Source organism: Erithacus rubecula (genome assembly GCF_903797595.1).
Source record: "Erithacus rubecula genome assembly, chromosome: 6".
NCBI lineage: Eukaryota > Metazoa > Chordata > Aves > Passeriformes > Muscicapidae > Erithacus > Erithacus rubecula.
Window position 1 is genome coordinate 44255888 of NC_136688.1, and position 22373 is coordinate 44278260.

The 22373-nt window shown below is 39.7% G+C and overlaps 1 protein-coding gene across 1 annotated transcript in view; it reads left to right on the plus strand.

The window, feature by feature from the left end:
• KCNK13 (potassium two pore domain channel subfamily K member 13) overlaps positions 1-22373 on the plus strand; it is a 44567-nt gene continuing 22194 nt past the window's right edge. The window contains exon 1 of the mRNA XM_079309073.1: positions 1-609. Within this exon, the coding sequence (XP_079165199.1) occupies positions 270-609 (340 nt within the window). The 5' untranslated portion in view covers positions 1-269. The remainder of the gene's footprint in view (positions 610-22373) is intronic.

Genomic DNA, 22373 nt, shown 5'->3' on the forward strand with positions numbered 1-22373 from the left:
GGGACGGGACGGGACGAGCGGCTCCCTCACCCGCAGGATGCTCGGCAGCCCGAAGCGCGTCCGCCGCGGGGCCGTGCCGGGGCCGCGCCCTGCCCCCGGGGCCAAGGTGCCGGCCGGCTCCCGGGAGCGCCGCTCGCCGCCGCCGGGCTCCGCGGCGCCCTGAGCCCGGGCCCCGCGCACGGCTGCCGGGCGGCGCCGCGATGCCCGGCGGCGGCAGCAGGGCCCCGACGTAGCGTGGCGGCGCGGCAGCCCGGTCCCGCGGGCGGAGGATGGCGTGTCGCGGCGCCTGCTGCTGCTCCAGCGCGGGTCGCCTCAACGCGGACAACGCGCGGTTCCTCCTGCTGGCGGTGCTGATCGTGCTCTACATGCTGTGCGGCGCCGCCGTCTTCTCGGCCATCGAGCTGCCCACGGAGCGGGAGGCTAAGGAGCGCTGGGAGGAACGCCTGGAGAACTTCACCCGGCGCCACAACCTCAGCCGTGCCGAGCTCCGGCACTTCCTCCGGGAATACGAGGAGGCGAGCGTGGCCGGCATCCGCGTCGATGACATCCGGCCCCGGTGGGATTTCACCGGCGCTTTCTACTTCGTGGGCACCGTCGTTTCTACTATCGGTGAGCGGCGGGACGGGCGGGCACCGGGGCGGCGGCGGGGCCGGGGCTGGGTGCGCAGGGATTTGCTGTTCCTCTCCTCCTCTCGGCTCGCAGCGGGCTCGTGTCGGTGCCCGGGCACGGTCCTGTCTCTTCGCTGCTCCCTTTTCTGCCTCTGCCTGTCGAAGAGCCGCTGCCCGGGCGCGCCGCTGGCGGGAGGCGCTCGGCTCAGGGAGCGCCCCAGAAACACCGGGCAGCCCGGGCTGGAAGGGCAGCGGAGACAAGGATACTCTTCTCAGGTGCCATTTCTGGGAAATGTTATACAATGTTATAGAAATTCTTAGATCTGGGCGTTTCGTAGGCTGTTCGCTCAGAAGGGCCCTTAACAAGAACCATTACATTGTTATTGTGGCGTCCAGCTGCAAAGTGTACAACTTGGAAAGACTGCATTTCAAACCACTCGGCTTTTTTCTCCTTCAGGCTTTTCAAGGCAGAACCATCAAGTCGGTGGGCACAGTTTATTTCACTTGTGAATAAACCCAAGTTTATTCAAGCTGAAGGAGCCTTCAGGGGGAGGTGATACTGAATAGAAATTCTGAGCTGTCTGACAGGTGTACATTAAGATGAAAAGAGATAGCACCAGGACCTGACATAGCACCCCAGGGAGCCCATCGGTGTCAAGAGGCTTCATTTAAGCATCTGCAGACAGCTAAAAGCCTCGGAGGAAGGGAGCTTTCTGTAGTTAAAGACAGGCAATCTGTATGCAGTTATCACTGTGACAAATGAGGTCACTAGATCTTATTAATGGTATAGCCAATTCACATCAATCTCTCTCCATGAGTGAAATGTACATTGAGGTATGATTATTTAATTCTTCAGGAAATCTCCATTAACAGGTTTTGGGGTTTTTTTCTGAAAAGGAGTGGGCTCCTCCAAAAGCTCCCTGTGCTTTCAATCAACCTTTGTCGCATAATGTAGTGTCCCTTTTGTCTAGAAATCAAGTGGTAGCAGTAATATCTCAGGATGTGAGAGATCAAAGTAACTTCTTTCTCAGTCAGGACTTGAAGCAATTCCTGTGTCTCAGCCCAGTGTCCTGCCCACCAGGGAATAATTTTAAGGTGAGACTTTCAGTGTTTTCTGTTGAAACTATTCCACTTTGCATAGCCTCATAAAATATCTGCAGACCAGAAAATAGAAAAAATCTAAGTTCCAATTTGCATTTCAGCGAATGTTTATGTGTTTTGTATAGAGACATACAGCATTAGGTAGGCTTGTGGTGTTCAGCAGCATTAGACTGTAGTCACAGTCATCATCAAGTGCTCTGATGTCCAGAGACTTCTGTCATACCTTGGCACTGTAGTGCCTCCAAGAAGTAGGGAGCTGGAATAAAATGTATCTTGTAAAAACACATGAAACAATTTCTCAAACTGACCTATGATATTCCTGCCCTTTTCACAGGCCGCTGGAAATTGGAGGGGATCTCTGGAGATTGTCTGGTCCAACCCCCACACTCCAAGTAGGGTCAGTGACAGCCAGCTGCTCAGGGCTGCATCCTGTTGGAGTTTGGGTATCTCTCTTGGTGGAGACTCCACAATCTCTCAGGACAAGTTGTGCCAGTGTTTGACCAACCTCACATTAAAAGAGGGTTTTTTTCTCCTATTCAAATGGAATTTCCTGTATTTCAATTTGCACATGTTGCTTCTTGTCTTCTCTGTGTGAACTGTGTGAACAGTGAGGTGAAGGAGGAGATTATATCATCTTCACAAAATGAGATACATTTTCTGCAGAAATTGTCAAAATTTGCATCCTTCCTTTCTGCAAAAAGTAACACAAATTGGGCTGGAGGTGTAAAGTCTTGGTACAAGGTGAGAAAAGAAATTTGTCAATTGATTGATTACATGAGGCCCAAAAGGTAAAATTGTCTGGAGTAAAGGCTGGAATTTTTACCATAGACAGCAATGAGCTACCACATGATGTATTGTACAGAAGGGATAGAAGGAGACATAGCATCTTCTTTCAGCAGCCTCTTAGAAAGGGCTGTTGATGGAAGTGTTAGCTAATGGGAAAGTCTGTATGGAGTGAAGCAATCACTGTGTCCATGTTACAGCCATGTCATGGAGTGAAGGAAGGAGTTTGAAAAGCGTCAGAAAGTGCCTGTTTCCTCATTTTCACCTGTCAGTTCAGCTCCTGCTAATTGGAGTTACAGCTGTGCAAAAGAAAAGTGTGTGTGATAATGCCCAGCAAACCACCAAGGTTGTTAAATCCAGAGGGCTGGACTAGTGCTTGTAGCCTTAAGTTCACCCTGTCTTTCCTGTGTACAGACTGAGCAAAGAGTGGCAGCTGCACTAAATGCTGCACCTGGGGCCATGGCCAAACTTACTCCTGGTGTCTCAGAGACCAAATGATCTGCTCTTACCTAACAGTACCATCACTGCCTGAAGTATTTGGAATCATAGAATTGTAGAATGTCCTGTGTTGAAAGGGATCCATAAGGATCATCGAGTTCAACTCCTGACTGCACAGGACAGCCCCAAGAGTCACACCATGTGTCTGTGAGCAGTGTCCACACATTTATTGAACTCTCTCAGGCTTGGTTCTGTGATCACTTCCCTGGGGAGCCTGTTCCAATGCCCAACCACCCCCTGGGTGAAGAACCTTTTTTCTAATATCCAACCTAAATCACCCCGGCACTACTTCAGGTCATTCCCCCAGTCCAGTCACTGGTCATGAGAGTGCCTGAGGATCAGTGCCTGACCCTCCCCTTTCCTTCACAAGGAAGTTGCAGACTGCAATGGGATGTCCCCTCAGTCTCCTTCTGGCTGAACAGACTGAGTGACCTCAGCTGCTCCTCATAGAGTTCCCCTCGAGGCCCTTCATGATATTCATGATCCTCCTTTAGATGATCTCTGACAGCTTAATGTCTTTTTTATGCTGTGGTGCCCAACACTGCACACAGGCAGTGAACAGCTCTAATAATTCAAAATGGTCTGCTTTAGCCATTGAGCCATAAGCAGAGCAAGAAAGGCATCTCTAGAGCAAAAGGTTTTTTAGGGAAGCCGCAGGTAAACTGAGGCTGTTTATTTGCCTTACAGAAACTACCATGTAGTTGTCAACTCAGTGAAGTTGAAATTGCCACCAACCTTGGATTGCATCTGTTAATAAATTAGAACATTGTCCACCTTTGAAAGTGGATGCTCAAGTGGATGGTTAACTCTAACTTTACCAAAAGCTTTCTATAATATATGACAGATCTGTATAAAGCAAAGATGTAGAGAAAATGTGAAAAGGAGAACATTGGTTATAATGATAGGATTGTCATCAGTCTCATATGCAGGACAATGTAGAAAATTTAATGCAAACCATGTTATAGAAAAGAAGTATAAAATTAAAGCAACCTGGAAATATTGGTTTTATAAGCAATATCTAAAAAAGGTACATGTGTGATGGCCTAGCATGTTTTCTCTTGGACATTGGTTAAAATGAAAGTTAAGCCATATGGTTGTAATGCACAAGGTTAGGGGAAAGGCCAGGTCTGCTCTCATATGTAAATTTTCTTACTTCTGTTAGTGCCAGTCATCCAGTTTTACAGAAGATATCTAAAATAAATCACATGAATTTATATGTCCTAATGTGCCTGTTCCCTGACTAGAATAAAATAGCTGATGTGTCAAGTTCAAAGGTTCATACTTCTACTATTAGTGTTGAAATTTTGGTGAAATAAATCCCACCCTGTCAATCTACAGATGGACACACAGGCAGCAGCAGAACCAGATCACCAACCCACTGTTGGCACTGTTGATTGTAACTTTTCTATCACAGGTGTTCTCTCTTGCTCATTTAAATGAAATCAGTAAGGAGTTGAAAGCACTCAAACTCTGTAAAGGAAATCATGTTATCACTTACTCTCTCTTAAGAAGATCAGGATTAGATTTTGTGTGAGGAGTTGGTATTTTACAGGGCATGACTTCATAATATTATGGGGATTTCTCTTCTTCCAGGTGAATATGCTGGGAGCTGAGCACAAATTCCCTAGTAAGGTTTTCAAACATATAAGCAACTGAAGAAAAAACCTTTCTGAATCTGACTTTTACCTGGTAAATGTAGAAGGCAACTTCTATGACCATGGAGTGGCAGAGTTCATTATTATTTAGAGGGAAAGGGAAAAGTACAGAAACCAGGGGATTTTGAGAGCAAAACTTTAAATACAGACCTGCCTGCAGTTTGGAATCTCAGAGGAACTAAAACTAAAGAAAAATTATTTAAGGGGGACTATCAGAGTCCTGGACAAAATATATGAATGATGGTGACTCAAGTGATCCAAATGTGAAATATAGGAGGACAGGAACTATAGTAAAAGACAAAAGTATAAATTTTAAGTTTAAAATTTTGTCACAAGAAGGAAACATACAGAAAATTGATAGAAAATTAGATCAGTGAAGGCAAATAAAAGGAATAAAATGCAAATAGAGGAATAGATACAAAATTATGCTATTAGCAAGGGGTGTCATGGGTGATGTGAACTGGTTCATCAGCACAATTTTGTTGAGAAAGACTCAGAAAAACATTGGTCTGCTGTATAGAAAAGAGGAAGAGCTCTCAACGAATGATTCGAAGAAGGCTGAAATGTGTAATGGTTTTTTCTGTATCATTCTGAAAAGGTCAGCTCTGAACTGTTGTGTGGTACAATTAACACTTGTAAGAAAAGGGAAAGTAAAAGAACAGGTTAGAATCCCTAAATCTGTCAGATCTTTTAAAATCATTTAAGCTAATTCAACTGCATTCTAGAATATTCAAAGAAATTACTAAAGCAATAATCAGCACTTTGGCGACTCATTGAAGGGTTTGGAATTCCAGGCAAGTTAAAATGACAAACATTTTGCCAGTCTTTAAAAAGGAATGATGACAGGAAGAAATAAAAAAGAATGGGCTTAAATTGCAACAAAAAAGATTCATATTGTCCATGAGAAAAAGTTTTCTTGATGAAGTGAAGCAAGTGTGCAGTGTAGGAATTACGTAGAGATTTCATCACCAAAGTCCTTTACACTCAGGTTAACCAGACACCCCACAAGAATTATGTAGAATCCTTAATTCCCACATTGTGCAGTGACTGGATGAGATGAACCTTTTCTGTCTCTGCTAGGGCTTTTTTCCCCAGGTTCTGTGATAGTATGTGTTCACTATTCCTGTTATCCTTAAAAGAAAAAAAAAAAACCCAAATGAAAAACAACAACAAAAACCCCAAGATGTTAATCACACTGCATATAGAGTCTTGTTCTTTGGCTGTTTTTTAATTGTATTTTTAGAATGCAGATAAAAAGAAATTTTTGACAAATTTACACTGAATTTCTTATAAACCTTGAGGAAATAAAACAACATTTTAATATTAGGATCGAGCAGGTCTTGAGATATGCAATTATGCTACCCTGCTTGGTATATGCCTCAAATTAAATAAACTTTCAACCAGCCCAAAATAGAACTGATCATGGACTGAGAAGTCCTTACTTAATTAAAGCACTAAAAGCAGATATAACAGTATCTTTACTGCTGCTGGAATGAAAAAAAAAGTAGTCACAGATGGAAAAACAGTCATCAAGAAAACCAGCTAAAAATAAAGAGAATGTTACTTTGAAGAACTTGGTCCTGCAAGGAGTTAAGTACTTTTCTGGAAGTCTGTTCTGGCAGCTGTACCTCCTGCTTGGTTCTGATGCACTGATATGGCTTGGAGACAAAGAGTTTAAGGAAAGTTCTGTTATTGTCCATTTGTTGCACAAAGTACTGCTGGAAATGGAATGAAGTCCTTCAGATGACATGCACTAGGGACCACATAGCAGCCCTGTGTGTCTGAATGAAATGTTTCCAGTTCTCTGGGTGAGCATGGGCAGGAGCCTCCATCCCCGGGCTGTTGGACTGCAGCCCTTGGCAGAAAAGGGCAGAGATCAGGGCCTTTGCAGCTCCCTGGCAGACTGGGCACACAAACACCAGGCCAAGGAAAGCCCCAGGAGGAGCTTCCTCCAGATGGGCCAACTGCAGAATGCATCCATCCCCAGCCAGGCCACTCTCCAGCCTGCCCACCTCGTGAACTGATAGCCCTGCTATTATCCTACTACTTCTGCCTAATACTTACTTCTAAATATCTCTAATTTTCCAAGCCAAAAGTTTCCTGAGGAGCCTGCTGCAGGTGGAGCTGGAGATCAGTTCTATGAACTGTAGCACTCAGCATGTGAAGGTTTTCTGACTAGAGTGGTGACACAATTTTCCCATTTCCTGGAGGAAAACTTGCTTTTTTAATTGAAAGCAGAAGCCTAATCAAGGCTGAGCAGATTAGACATGCCATGAAAGTGGGACAAATTGGATGGAGAAAACAAAAACACTGATTTAACCAAATTACTTGCTGGTCATAGGAGCAGTCCTAATTTGTCCTGTGGATGATTTCTAGAAATAAAGAGGGTCTGGGTATGCTGAATAGTGAGGCTGGTTAAAAAAAAAGAAACTATATTGACTTATAGACTTAAGTGAGTATTAACTAGTCAGTTTCAATAATTATATATATTATAGTTATTAATATAAAATAATTATTTTAACTTGGATTAACCCACATACACAAAGAGGGAGAAATTTGTTTTAAATTATATCATAAATGCTGGTGTAAGTTGCAAACTTAAATCCCAGTATTAGCTGACTGTCTTTGACTGTCTTAACTGAGTTTTAGAATAATTTGGTCAGGATATAAAACACTGAAGATAAAGGCATTGTCACTATTTATGTTTACTCATGGATAGTACTTTTTTCCAGTGGAATTATTTCTGCTGTTAAAGGTTCAGGTGACTGATATACCAGCAGTTCATATATTAAAGCTTTTTCAGCACATTAAAAATACTTAAAACCAGAGTTGTTAACCAGAGTATTAAAAGTGAAAAGAAAGAAATTTTGTAGCTAAATAGTGAAATATCATTCTGTAATTTAAATTGCAGGAAAAAGATATAGTATTATAACATGGAGATTTTTATAGCATTCATGAGACTTCAGCATTCCATTGATTTCACACTGCCATCCCTGAGGGCAGACTATGGCTTGTGGAAGTGTTTCAGACTTCTTGACAAGTGAAAATTCAATATATCAGTAGGTGCCGTTGATAGCAAATATAGGCCAGGCTTTTTGCAACCTCAAACCAGCTTTGAGTTTTAGGTGATTTTATTCTCACAGTGAGAATATTAATACAACCGTAAGTGTGATTTTATTCACAAAGAACTAATATGCCTATTTTAAGTGTGACTGTTTTTAATAGGAAGTAGTTCTGCTGAAAATCGGATAATTATTAGAAAACTAAAGAAGTGGAAAGTATACATTCCTTCAGTGTAAAAGCATAACATTGTAAAAAAACTCCAAACCAAGTAGCAAAACATTGAATTTAAGAGTACTAAAGGCAGGTGCAGACTTTTAAAAAAACATGTTTCCTATTTTAAGCATGTAATTGCAATAATTTTGTGCTTTTCCACAAGGCTCTTTGCAGCAATTGGTCAGAACTTCACAGCAACAGCTGTCCAGCCTTCTTGCTAAAATAGACTGTTCCTTGTGCACATCTGTGCTAGTGATTTTCTCATTCATACCTGCCTGTAGGGGCAGCTGAGCTTTGTTGATTCTCTCTGGTCGAGGATAAAGCTACTAAACAGGCACAATACTGAATTTCATATTCTTATGTACACTCATAAGTGTACATATATGTATATATACTATATAACTCAAAGTTATATAATCCAGCTCAAAAATTTAAACTGCTTAGTGCAAAACCAGTATGTTCCATTAATGGCATAGGAAAAAAAGAAATATTATAGTCCAGTTAGAGGCAGAAGTATTTTTCTTCTGAACTTATTTCCATAAAGATATCAATAGGATAGTGCTGTTAGGGTAAAATAATTTCTATATATGCAAATTTTATTTCATATTGCATAAAATTCCTTTTTATAATATGTCTTTCTTTTGTAGTCTTCTCTTTTCCATTCCTTGTATGCTATGCACTGCCACTGTTTTGTTGTTTGTTCTAAGAAAAATATTTTGTAATGGCCAGTTTCTCTTTTTTTTCTAAGTAGGAGTTAATTTTGTTATACAGGCTGCTCCTTTTCCTTTCATTTTTCATGTATAATGCTTTAAATAGAAATTCTCATCTGCTCAAAGAGCTAGAGTCTGCCTTGTCCCTCTCAGGCTGCAGTATTCCTAGTTTATCAAGTCAACAGGTCCAAGTTTGGATTGTGCCTTAATAAGAAGGTTTTTAAGACTGTCTGTGTGCTCCAGGGAGCAGTGCTGGCCATTCCTTCCACCTTCACCACAAATTTATGCTGAAGGAGATGCTGCCTTTCAGACAAGCTGTAAACCAAAAACATAGAAGAGTCCTGACACCCTCTGTAAAACTTTAGCATGGCCATAGTTTAATTTTGATCCTCCAGGCAAAGGTACATAAAGGCATTTTTGCCATGTTTTTGCTGGATACTGTATTCTGGCTGTTCTCTGATGCCCCATGGGGTACAACTCTCAGAAGTTATAGTATTGAAGTATTGCAAAAAAAAAAAAAAAAAATTTACTCGTGGGTGTCCTTAGCTACTCTTGAGGGCCTTTAGTGACAGTTTCAAGGTTCCTACATTTGTTCCTTTCAATTTCTTTGTCTGGAATCCAAAAGAGCATAACAATAGAAGGTAGCAGGTAATAGGCTTATCATAACAAAATTTGTAATTTATGCATGTGAGGCCGCATTATAAAAAGTTTTGCAAATTGTCCTTTCATAAGGAGACAGGTTCCTACTAGAGATGTTTTTTCTCTATTGCTCCCCTAAAATGAGTTATCATCTGCCTCAAGAGCTGATTCAGGAGAGTACTGGAGAAAGAAATTACCTGAATGAGGTTTTATTTTGAACCATTTTCCTGATGTGTTTAAAATTGAGCATGTAATAACAAAGTGGCTGGGTTTTCAATCACTTTAAAGGCCATCTATTGTACTGTACTTCTGTATGGATTGTAAAGGGTTTCACTACTCAAATCAAGCACAAAATACTGTAAGTAAGATTTTATTTAGTCTTCAATTTATTCTTCTAGTCTTCTTCTTAGTCTTTATTTAGTCTTCTACGTGTTATCTTGGAACACTGTTGCACTGAGGTTATTGCATATAATTTTAAAGGTTTTTTTTAATCTTACCAGCATTCAGAGGGATAAATACTGTTTCATACATCCTGTCTGCAGAGCCTTCTCACCATGAAGAAAACATTAGTATGACTCAAAACACACACAGATCTACTTTGTTTACTGTGTGATTTTACAGTCATGTTTTATAACAAACTTGCACTTTTAATTTAGTTTCCATTAAATAAAATACATCCAATATCATCCATTAATACTAGTCACGTATTTGCTCTTCCTAAAGTTCTTTCCCATTATCTCTGAGGCTCATCAACTTAAATATTCCATCATAAAAGAATATATAAATTCTACTTTCAATTTTCTGTCCACATTAAAGGCAGAGCTACAGTAATCTGAATATCAGCACTCTTTTTAAGCAGATGTCTGGGCATCAAGGTGGCAGAAAATAGGAGAGAAGGACCAGTAGAGGTGATCAAGGGAACTGCAGACAAAAAGGACCTCCCTGTAATGGGCAGTAGGCAGGCAGGTGTTAAGGATGGAGATCCCAATCTTAGAGTCACCTGCTGAACTACAGCAGCAGCACAGGTACTCACTGTGCCTTGTTCAAACTGGAGCAGTCAGCTGCCTTTTAGTGCCACTGAATATTATCCAGGTTAAGGTCTATCCCTCATTCACAGGTGCTTCAGATATTTTGAAGACATAGGCCTGGATGAAGAGCATGTTCCATGTGGACACTTGCCTTTCAACAATGAAGCTATGCTCCAAACCCTTCTGCCTTGTGTATTCCTGGACTACTTGCTTTAATGGTTTGGTAGTGCCCTTGGCAGTGTTTGGTTGACAGTTAGACACAATGATCTTAAACTTCTTTTCTAAGCAAAATGATTCTGTGATTCTATAATCAGTCCTAAGATAGATTTTGTCCCTTACACATGACAATTAGGGCATTGCACAGGCACTTGCTCCTACAACATTTAATTTCTTTATTAATGACCTTGAGCTTGAGGCTTTGTTGCTGACTTCCTAAAGAGGGAAAGACCTTTAACATAATGAAAGGATCCATTCATTAATGAAGTCTGTCCATTTATTTCACACAGGAAATGCCTGTTTTTCTTCTCACCATTTCAGTGGGAAGCATTTTAATTCTTTAGAGCATTTGCAGAAAATATCATCACTTGGAGTAGGTGCAGTTCGTGTTTTCTTTAACTGTGGCAAAGGCTTAAAATTCTCATTGTAAACAAGAGCTAAAATTTCATCTACACGTATGGGTAGAGGAGAGACCCATCCTATGGCCGTTGTAAGAATTTCTTGAACAAGGAACAAATATGATCCAGGAACATATATTTAGGATGAAAAGGATCTCTCTCCATATATAATTTCTCTCTTGTCTCAGATTCAGCTTGGCGTTCCTGCTTAGAACCTTCTCCTGCGCTCCCAAACATGCTGGGAACCTTCCTAAGGATGTAGAAAGTTATGCAGATTTCTGCACAATGTTTGTTGCAGTGATTCAGCTCACATTACTACAGCTACACCATGAATGCCATTGGTAGGATCAATTTTAATGGCAGAAAATTATTCTCCAGGCTAAGGAGTTTACTCACTTTACTCTGAAACAGCCAGATTGGTATTTTAAGTTGTCGCCAAAGCTGATGAAGAAAGGGCACAAGTGTGTTAGCTATCACTGATTCTGCATACTTTTGGGGCATCCTTTGTCAGTCTCTTACATAATCCTAGCTGGAATTCAGCACTGCTCTGATTCAGTGGGGTCCCTGGGGTCATCCTGCAGTCTTTCACACACACACACACATACACACTTATACCCACACCCCACTCAGCTGCTCAGGAGAAAATTCCTTTACAGTAGAGCAATCTCTCTGACCATTTGGGGTGTAACTGTCCCTACTAGGGTAAATCAAGTGCTGGTTAGAATAAATTACTTTAAGTAGTGTTTCTTCATATTTTTTTTGTTTTCCTGGGCAGTATCAGCAGCACTTTATTTGCAAACAGATAAATTTTTTCCATGACATAACACGTTTCACAACAACAACATAATAGGGAGTAGTCCAAATCTAGCAAAAACATACAAAAATACCAGCTCATTTTTCTGTGTTTATTTGCTCCTGGAGCTGTGAGTTACAACAGTCTTATACCTAGAATTACCCAGCAGATTAAAAGGGGAACATTGGCAAGTGTTTGCAATCCTGGCAAAATCATGCCAACTCCTGATATAATGAGTAATTTTTTTTAAAAGTGTGGGATACATTTAAGTATTAGTTTGAGATATTTTTGAGTTGACAGATAATTAGCACCTTATCAGCATAAAGAGAAATGAAAGCAAGAAACATGGGTGAGCAGAAGTGCTGCTCTGATTTCCATAAGCCTTTCTCAGGATATGCTCCCAGTGCAAGCCAATGGTCTGAGGTACAGTTCTCTGCAGTGAGGAGGTTCTGAGGGTCAGAAGACAGGTTTTGCCTTGCTATGATAATAGAAAAGTTGGGTGACTAAGCTGTAAGTTAAAGCAGCTGTGGAAGAAAGGAATAAAGGTAAAGGGCTTTACGGGAAGAGAATGAGTATCCGCAGCACGGGAGACTTCTCTGATTGGCCTGAAGCATTAAAATGGCATAATTTATTTACCTTTCATGTTAAATAGCATCTTGATTGGAAATGCAGTTGCCTTTCTCTGTCCTCACCCTCTGCTATTTTGTCCTATCTGCTAACTGGATCTGTGCCTAAGCTGTATGACTGGAAAAATGAAGCCCTTATGCCTTGATGGCCCTCATGGCTACTCTTTAATGGTAAATTAGGCTGCAGAATATCTGTGGCTTCATTTCTGAAGAGCTACTGCATAATACAGACAAAGGTGTCAAATGGAAGTGTCTCTTAGCAGAACTGTTTATAAAGCAGACACTGAAGTTACTGAGAAAGGACCTGGCTAGTAATTGGTAACTGGTCCAGTAAAGTCCTCAACTCTGCAATTGTTCCAGGGCACAGTGTTGGTGCTCAGAGTGCCACAGGACAGTTTACAATAGCACTGTATTCAAGGGAGTTACATGAAGCAGGTGACCTCATGGATCTTGTTCAGGCTGAAGATACCATTCACACAGAGACTCCAAAAGTTTCTAGAGATGATACACAAAAAGTTATTTGCAGAAATACATGTTTTATTCTCATTTTTCAAAGCAGCATGGAGCAGAGATATATGCAATGCCAGGGATTGTGCACACTGCCAAATGCTCCAAAGACTCCACTCACTAAATAAAAAAGGGAGTGGTTTCTGGAACCGTTCTGGTATTGGGAAAGTTGGGCACCTTTTCCTGGAATAAGGATAGTTTCTCCCCATACCAAAGGGAGCCTGAGAAGTGCTTGTGTCTCTGAGAACTGCCAGCACAGCTGGGCTGTCATGAGCCTTTGGCTCTGTGGCAAACTCCTGTTGAGGTTATCAGTTACTTTGACTGGACAAACCACAGAATGGGGCTGTCCCTAAGCCACATGCAAGGAAATCAGGGCTCTTTAGCAGACCACTAAGGATGATGGCTGCTCAATTGTCAGGAGTCTTTTTCTGTTTTGGGAAAAATATGTCAAAACCAACATGTTTCTGTGACTCGCTTGGGTTTGAAGCTTTGTTACATCCCATGAAAAAATGTTTTGTTAGAAAAGTCCTAGTTTATTCTACTACACAGAAACAATTCTAATATAAGTAATTTTCTTTCTTTGTTCCCTTATTGTTTTTCACTTTTCACAGATGCTCTATTTTTAAAATTAGAAATGAATCAAGCCACTGGCAACATGGGCTTTTCTTCACATCAAGTAACTATTATGGGACTTGGTGAGAAGTCAATTTGTTCTGCCTGGTGACGTTCATCTATGGTGGCCAACAAAATCCTACTTAAATCCAGAGAAAGCAAACAAACTTTTTTGTTTAATAAAGGATGTCAGAAATCTCTGCCTTAAATACAGAAGCAAATTCAAATTCTCCTTAGTAAAAAACCCAACAGTGCTAATCAGCATGAATGTAAGAGAGTGAAGTCAGCCTTCCCCATAGTTTCTGAGGCTTGTGCTCTTGCAGAGCTCTAATTCAGACTAGATAATTCAAACCAGTGATAAAACATAGATGTAGTCCTGTAGAGAGGTGTGTAGCTCCTTTCCATAGCTTTAATGAGGCTTTGTCCAGAGCAAAACAATAGGATCCTGATACATTTAAAGTATTTTGTAAACGTAGCTTGTAAGAAGCATCCTGGGAGTCATGAGTTATGCAGACATTTCATTCTTCATATATAATTGCCAGTTAATAAAAATGTTAAAATGGAAGAAATAGCTTTACTTGGCTTGAAAGAAGCATCATGAGAGTCATGAGTTATGCAGACTTTTCATCTCTTCATGTATAATTGCCAGTTAATAAAAAAGCTAAAATGGAATAAATAGCTTTACTGAATAATGCTCCCAGCAGCAAGGAGGCAGAAAATGTTAAGGTTACAACACTGTGTTAGCATGCAAGAAAGGAAAGTAGTGATGACAAACTTTAACAATATGCTTTGTGTTAGCTATAAATGTAATTGGTTGTCATTACTTCATTAATTAAGAGGTGATCAAAAGCCCTATAGATAGAGAGGGTAAAAGCCTCAATTACACCAAAGAGAGCTTTTAAGTGATAGGAATAACAACCATATCAAAAGAATGACAAATACTTTTGAAGAACATGACTACTGGTGTACTGTCTTTAACACTTGCCCTTTCAGAGGAAATCCAAAAAAGTAAATCTATGCAAGACACCACAAAACTAAGCAATGTAGAACAAAAAGATACTCAGCTGAGTAGATGCATAATCAAACACTGCATCAGACTCAGAAATAAATGAACTGGTTAGGTTTTGTTTTCTAAAATAATGAGTTTTGTGTCAAATAGCAGCAATAACAGTAGAATTTTTAATTTCAGAAGTTTATGTCTAAAATGGAGAATGTTGTATTTGCCATTAGTTTGTTCAGAGAAACATATCCCTGTCAGAGCCTTCCTGGGTCTTGTTTTTGGAGTCAGGACTCAGTAAAGCTGTGGGGTCTGAAGTCAGTAGAAGTTCAACAGACAGTGCTATGAATGGCTTTTCCACTTTATATTAAATTGCCTTCAACAATCACATACTTTGCACTCAATCTTCCTTATTTCCCCCCTTTCTGTTTACTTGTTCATTTTTCCCTGACCATTAACTTGCCCCTGATGACAGCACAGGCATGACTGTGGGTTTCAGGTTGTGTTGAACTGGATCTTGGTTTCCCTGAAGAATGCTTTTCTAGGACAGAGGTCTGAAGAACTCCCTCAGGCTTTTACCTGAGCCAGCTGTCTTGTGTGATTAATCTAGGAAGCTGTCAGGAATGGTTTTTCCAAAAGCAGATTCATGAAGAAGAACCTTATTTTCTTACGGCAGGGATGAAAAATGACCCCTTAACAGCATTTTTAAGTGGTTACTATCAGTGTCAGAACTTTGCCATACTGGTAAAATGAAAGAAAAGGCAACACAATCATTACCTTCCCTATGTCCATGCTCTATGTCTCCTCCTGTTAAGCTGGCACAGATTCCCTAAGAAGGAACAGAACAGGTTCAGTCCCAGCCTTGTGTTCAAGTTGGTCGGTTTAGGTACTGCTCTGGGGAATGAAAGCAATGCTTGAAGCCTCCCTGTGAGTTGAAGCTTCTGACTTCCCAGGTGTTTGGTAATTTCAGTCCTTGAGTGGTTTTGAACAGAATCTATAATTGCCACTGCCTAGTAAAGTGAACAAATATAAGTCATGGATACAAAGACAGTTTGGACATCTCTCTACATTACTCCTAGCATGCAAGGTTTAGATAGTCTAGCCAAATTGCTGTAGCTTATTCACTGCAACTGATACTTAGGTGCTTTGGGTACTTTGTGAAGGAACAATGAAATGCAGTATGAAATGCAGTCCAAATTTGTGCAAATTAATAATCTTATGCATCCTTAGTAATAACTCTGAAGTAACATAACTGCTTGCTTTCTTACTTGGGGGAAGTAAAACATATAAACAGGGCTCTGCTGAAATGAGTTTTAATTTTTCTTTCTGCAATTATACACAAAAATGTAGTTAACATTTGGTTGTTTGGTTTTCTTTTCTCCGTTAATTTCTTCACAGAACAATGAAGTATTGATCATTTTCTTCATACTAACCTTTTTTACAGCAAGGTGAAACAGAAGAGCAAGTGTTCTGTAAAACCTCAATCTCAGGAGAAAAAAAATAGCTATTTTTTAGATTTATTAGATTTCAAGTCTTTAGTGTCCATTTAATTTTACATTTAAAATTTTCAAAATATTGTGACAAAAATATATATAGGCTTGAAGTTCTGATGTGTGAAATAAAGAAAAAACCTCAGTATGTGCTCTTGAGTGAACCCTCCTACTGTTGATCTGAGGACTGCAGAATCTGCCAAAACTTCTTATAGTAGCACCATGGGAACCTCTGGACCGTCACAGGGTTACTGTCAGTGATTACTGTGATTACTGTCAAAACATGCTCAAATTAGCAATTAAAACAACAGCCCTGCAGCATTTGAGAGATTATCTCTCTTGAACTTTTCTGGATTGCAATTGATACCAGTTTAGTTTCATTAAATTAAGAGCATTTTGTTGGAAAGTTCGTCATTGTCCCCTTTAACATTACATAATGAACCATGACAATAAGTTTCATGGTCATTATTCAAAGTCTATGTCTGAAGTGTGAAGCCTAAACTAGGAGCCTTTCTGCCCTTATGCCACAAGGCAAAGCACTGCCAAGGGTGCCTGAACATGTCACCAAAAGCCAAAGTGCCAAGGCCACCAGGCCTGCAGACTGCTGATCTGCAGGCTGAGATTGGCTTAGTTTTGGGCAGAAACTACTTTTTTCAGTGCATCAGCACTTAGAAATCTTCTAATCTTACAGATTGATGTCTTGCTGAAACTAACAGAGAATGGCTGCCCAGGCTGTTGTGGCACCTCTGTTGTGAATGTGTATTTGACGTATTGTATGTGTTTTTGACATATTGTATTTGCCATACTGTAGAAGACCTGCATTCATTTGCACACCTACACTAAAAAGGGAAATAATACATAAAGATGAATGAAACCTGCAAATTTCCCCTCAAATTTATCAGTATTTGATATGAGAGTTTCCTGTTTTGAGATAGGATGTTTTCATGCAGAAACCATATACATCATGTAGCTGACTTCTGGGTTTGTTAAGCAATCAAAATGCAGGAGTAACACCCTGCATTGAACATCAAAATGTGTGTACTTAATCCAAGTCATACCAATGACTGTCAAGTGATGACTGTCAAGTCCATGTAGAGGAGCTGAGATAAGGGGGTAATTTTAGTTCTATCTATACCTGATGCACTCACACATCTGGTAATAACCTCAGGAAAGAAAGCAGGGCTGTAACTCACATTTCAACTGGACTGTGAATGTATTAACATCACAAATGGCCTGGTCTTTGTGAAAATCTACTGAAACTTGATAAAGATTGTATCAATTTGTTCTGATTTCTTTTTATATTTAATTTTTACTTGCACTGGCTTTCCTTTGATTTACTCCTTTCATTCGTTCAGCCAACCCACTCTATAGAAACCGTTAAATATCTTCTGATCTCCTTCATTTCACAAAAGTCAGTACATGCTGTGTCTTATGAAGTTACATTGCTAAATGTTAGGCAATGTGAATATGCTGATCTCTGTCAAACATAATATATAGAAGTTTTATCAGACTGCTCTTGTTTTAGAACGACATGAATTAGCATCTCTGTCTGTCACCTAAACTCATATTGTCAGAAAATGTGTAGGATCATAATTATCTTGGAGATCTGTCAGAGACTGATCAACAACTCCAAAAATTACTGAAGCAGAGCATGACTGACAGATAATCAGAGAGGTGGGGGCAAGTGTGCACATAAGCTCCATTTTATTGCAAAGCCAAGTAATACTACAGATACGCCTTTGTTTTTTTTATGATGCCATCAGTACTGCATATTCCTATGCCAAGCTTTTCTTTAGATTTCTGAAAGCTTTGAGCTTCACAACATATTTGTGGGTGTAATTACTTAGTATGTAAATGTACACATAGATTCAACAGAATTACATAGAGGGCTTCTCAAGACAGATTTAGGTGGGGAAACCATGATCTTTTTCTAAAAATGTTTTTGCTTTGTAAATTATAATTATCTAAATACACTAGAATATAAAGGATAAGAAGAAAGGATATAGACTGGATGTTCACACATACTTGGATTAAAACTTGAGCAACTTCTGAACTGGAAGTGGAAATGTGTGCTACAAAATGACTGAGATGAAACTTTTCTTTCATTTTTAGAAACTAGTATATGGCATCCTTATTGTCACTTTCATAATTTTTTTCTGCTGAAATATTCAATTTCTCTTCATTGTTATGGGACTATGAAAAAACTTGCTGTGTGGAAATGGAGCAGCTGTGTTTCTCTCCTCCATAAAATCCAGTGAATCATATTTCACTCTTACACATTGCTCATGATCACATTTAATGAAAATCAAGAGCACGATGGATCTTCCTCAGCCGTAGTAAGAAAAGAGTTACTGGAGAAAGCAGCCATTGAATCAGTTGAGGCAAATTTTGTGGGGGAGATTTTCACTCTTCCATCCCCCAGTGTAAGCCTTGGGCTCATAAATTATCAGAGCTTTCACTACCTAGTAGGGAAAATCCAGGACAAATAAACCCTGAAAGTATAGAAAAAATACACTAGCTCATCTGTGTATTTATAGCTTTAAAAATATGGAGCCACCATTTAGAACCAACATAACATACCAGCTAGAAAGAGCAGTATCACAGGCATAGGCAAGAGAGCCTGCTGTCCTTGGGAATTTGTCAGTTGCTAGGAAAAGAATACTGCTAATGCAGTGCTAATAATGTGAGTGTATGAAGCTGAGTTTGCAGCTCTCAGGTTCTTGTTTCCACATTGAAATGCAAATCATCCTGAGACTACTCTGCTTCAGGAGCCATATTGCAATGAAATTAGTTGCTCTGCCATTAGGGAAAAAATGGTGATTGCACCTTTTACAGTGGTAATGGTTTTGTTTAGCACATTGGGGTATGAAATTTGCTGTTAATGGTAATTTTAGTTCCTCTCATATAGGGGCAGTGCCACTGATTATTGCTGGGAACTGAGTGTGTTTTGAGTCACAAGTCTATTTTCTTAAATTAGAGCCTGATGGTAATTACCTAAGCCTAGAAAGTCCTGAATTCGAGAACTCAGCAACACTTTTGTTTCTTGCTAGTCGGTTTGTAATAGGTAAGGAGAAAAGGAAATATCTCAGTTTCTCACCTACATAAGTTTGGATTATGTATTTTTAATTTATCACAAACTCTGCATTGGTGGATATATTCCTTGAGAAGTGGTCCTTTGTTCTTAAAAATAAACATGTATCTAGAAGGAAGGAATGTATTTAAAGAATATTTTCCTTTAAAAAAACCACAACTAACACAACTGGACGCATCAGCATGAAATTTAATATTTTCATGCTAATGCATCCAGTTTTGTTAGTTGTGGTGGTCTGTATTTAGTCCTGAAATATCTTAAGATTGGCTCAATGCTTTGGACTGGGAAACATGCCAAGAAACCAGCAAGATACACTTTCCAGATATTGCTCGAAGGGGTGTCTTGATTGAGGTCTTTACAATATTGCACACAGTGTCATCTTGGAAAGATGTCTCCCTTAACAAGGTATTCGAAGTAGGAAATTAGAATAAAATTCCCCTATTGGACTATATGGACTTAATTATCTCTGTGCAAGAGACTAGACCCTAAAATTAATTCTCACACTTAAGCAGATATGACAGCCAAGATGTTGCTGTCAATTTGTTACAGATGGTCTTGAACATTAAAATCAAAGTGGACTATGCTATAATCTGAGTTTCAGTCACCCTAGAGTTTCTGTTTATGTAAGTCAGGAATGATTTGTCAGCTACTGAAAATTAGCGTTTAGTTATCTCTGAAGTGATATTTTCCTGCAAATCTTTTTGTATTTTCAAATTTGATCTCATGCTAGAGTGATATTTGGGGCATACCTTTCCAAGAGTGAAAGAATGAGTGCTTTGGCTAACTGGAAGGTGGGGATTTGGGTAGGGCAGCAGGACTTCTCCACACCTTTTAAATGCTGTGGAATCTTTACATCCTACTTCCACAGAAACCATGCATAAAGAGAAGAAACACTGGCTTAATGTCTCAGCATGAGAAGCACTTATTGCCTTCTGGCCTTACAGAAATGTAGAAAATGTACAGAAAAGTAAGTGTAAAATGCTTGTATGAGTTTAAGGCATCATATATAGGAGACACATGAATAGTATACATATGTCTGTGTATATAGTGTTTATGATGTATTTGTGAGGGGTGAACATGTAGCTATACACACATTCTTCACATATACACACATGTAGTTATACACACATTCTTCATGTTTTGCAACATGTATAAATGCTGATGATTTGAGCCCCCAGTCTTTACCACAGTAGGATTAATGGTCTGCTGGTGTCACTTTTCCCTGTTTTCCTAAGAAGCTCCCTAACAAATAGAAATCATGTGTGATATTCCGCCAAGTTAAAACAAAATCAGGAGAATAGTGTTCTCCCTCATGGGGTTGTCATCCCACCTCTTCCCTTGCAAGGATAAAGCATTTTTTTTCACAGTATGCCCTTAAACAACAGATAAGAAGACAAACTGAAGCATTTGGAGGTTTGCCCCTTACCTGTTGTGATGGTTTTGCTGCCTGCTTTTTAGGGATTAGCCACTTCATCACTTGGAAACTAAAGACAATAGAAAGACAGAAAGAGTATGAAATTTTCCACTGAAAATGAGCAAGTGCACCAGAAAATAAGGGAGAAAGTATTTTGTATTTCTTCTCCTGGAAGACAAAACATGGAGTTTGACTTAAATTCTCAGGGAATGACTGGACATAATTTGCTGAATCAATCTTTCACTAAAGAGACATACATACAGTGATGCATTAAAAAGCACATTTTTAATTGTAGTTTATGCTGCTTCTTCCATATATATTTTCCCTTTTTTTCCCTATAGTCTGATGATTTTTGTTTCTTCTTGGCAAAATTCAAGGTCCTACTGTTGTCTCTCTGGCCAAGGATGAAATCATGGGCAGAGCCAGTTCACGTATGCAGTTTTAGACAGAATTAGATCCAAATGCTGTGTTGAAACACTCTTGAAAGCTGCAACCAAAGGGGCTGTGGGCTGGCAATGTTTTTCCACAAGGAAAAAGTCGAAGGTGGGCACTAGAAGTAATTCATACATCAAAAAAAGGATTTAGGTATCTCTGAGATGAGGACTTGTAGCACTGCAAAATCCTCCCTTAAATAATGGGAATGCTTTCACACTTGCCATAGTAACAGCAAAATTGCTAGTGATAAAATTAACTCAGCTTCTCTATACTTTTTATTATTGCAATTTTAGAACTTGGTATGCATTTTAATTTTGCCCATGGCCAGAATATATAATGGAATCAGAAAGGCTACAGTGTAAGTAGCCCTTATTAGTCATTGTACCACATAAATATGAGTGGTGGTTTGGAACAGGTGTTGTGAAATAAAGTTTTAATTCAGTCTGTCTTAAAAAAAAAAAAAAAAAAAAAAACCAAAAAAAACCCAAAAAAATTCCATTTAATCCGTAACACAGGCTATTTGGATGGATAAATTTACTGCTGTTTACCACTGAAGCTCTGGATTTTGGAAAATCAGCACAAGCTTTAACAGGGACCTACATACAAACTTTTCTTCTAAGTGCTCATTAGAGCTGCTCTCAGTTAACTGTAGTAGATCATTGTTCAGAACATGAACATCAATGGAAATTGAGTTTTAGAGTAAATAACAGTATTTATTACGCATGAGTTTCCTAACAAATATCTTCATGCAATTATTGTAGGTATGGATACATCACATATTCCGGTAATTTTGAAAGAACTCTGAGAAACCAAAGTGACTTTTGCAGACTTTTAAAAATAAGCCCACACTTTTCTAAGAATGTATTTTCTTTAAAATACAGCCCAACAGTTCACTTCCCTCTCTGAGTCACAATCACTAGAAGCACTAATGGCATGTCCTCATGATAAATGCTTTAGTGGCAAGATAATACAATTGGTTTTTGCAAGTCAAGTTATGTATTTCCACTGTACTTCTAGAAATCACAAAACTCAGTTGTTGCTTAGTAAGTTCACTGAGTTTTGAGAAGGACCTAGAGGAAAGATGTCCTTCTACTTGTTCTGCAGATGTCTGCAGGCAGGAGCTCTGCATCCCTCATTTAGGTAGTGGAGTAGTGCCAGCTCTTGTACCGCCTCTCTAGCACAGACCCTCTCTAGAAAACCCGCAGGCTGATGCCTCTTGAAGCCCCTTAGAACCTTGTTTGGATAACAGAGGGCCTCACAGGGTTTGGCAGTGGAGCAAACAGATCATCTGCCGCCATCCCTGTCCAGAGCCAGGCAGGGAGAGACAAAAGGTGCCAGAGGGTGGGCAATGAGCTGGGGCAGCTCCCCACCTCAACCAGCCCCAGCCAGCTCCTCACACACCTGGCCAAAGTGGAGGAGGCTCTGGGGGCTCTGAAGTGCTTTCTCACAACTTCATCTGGGTAAACACACAGAGCCTTTTGACTATTTTTTTCCTA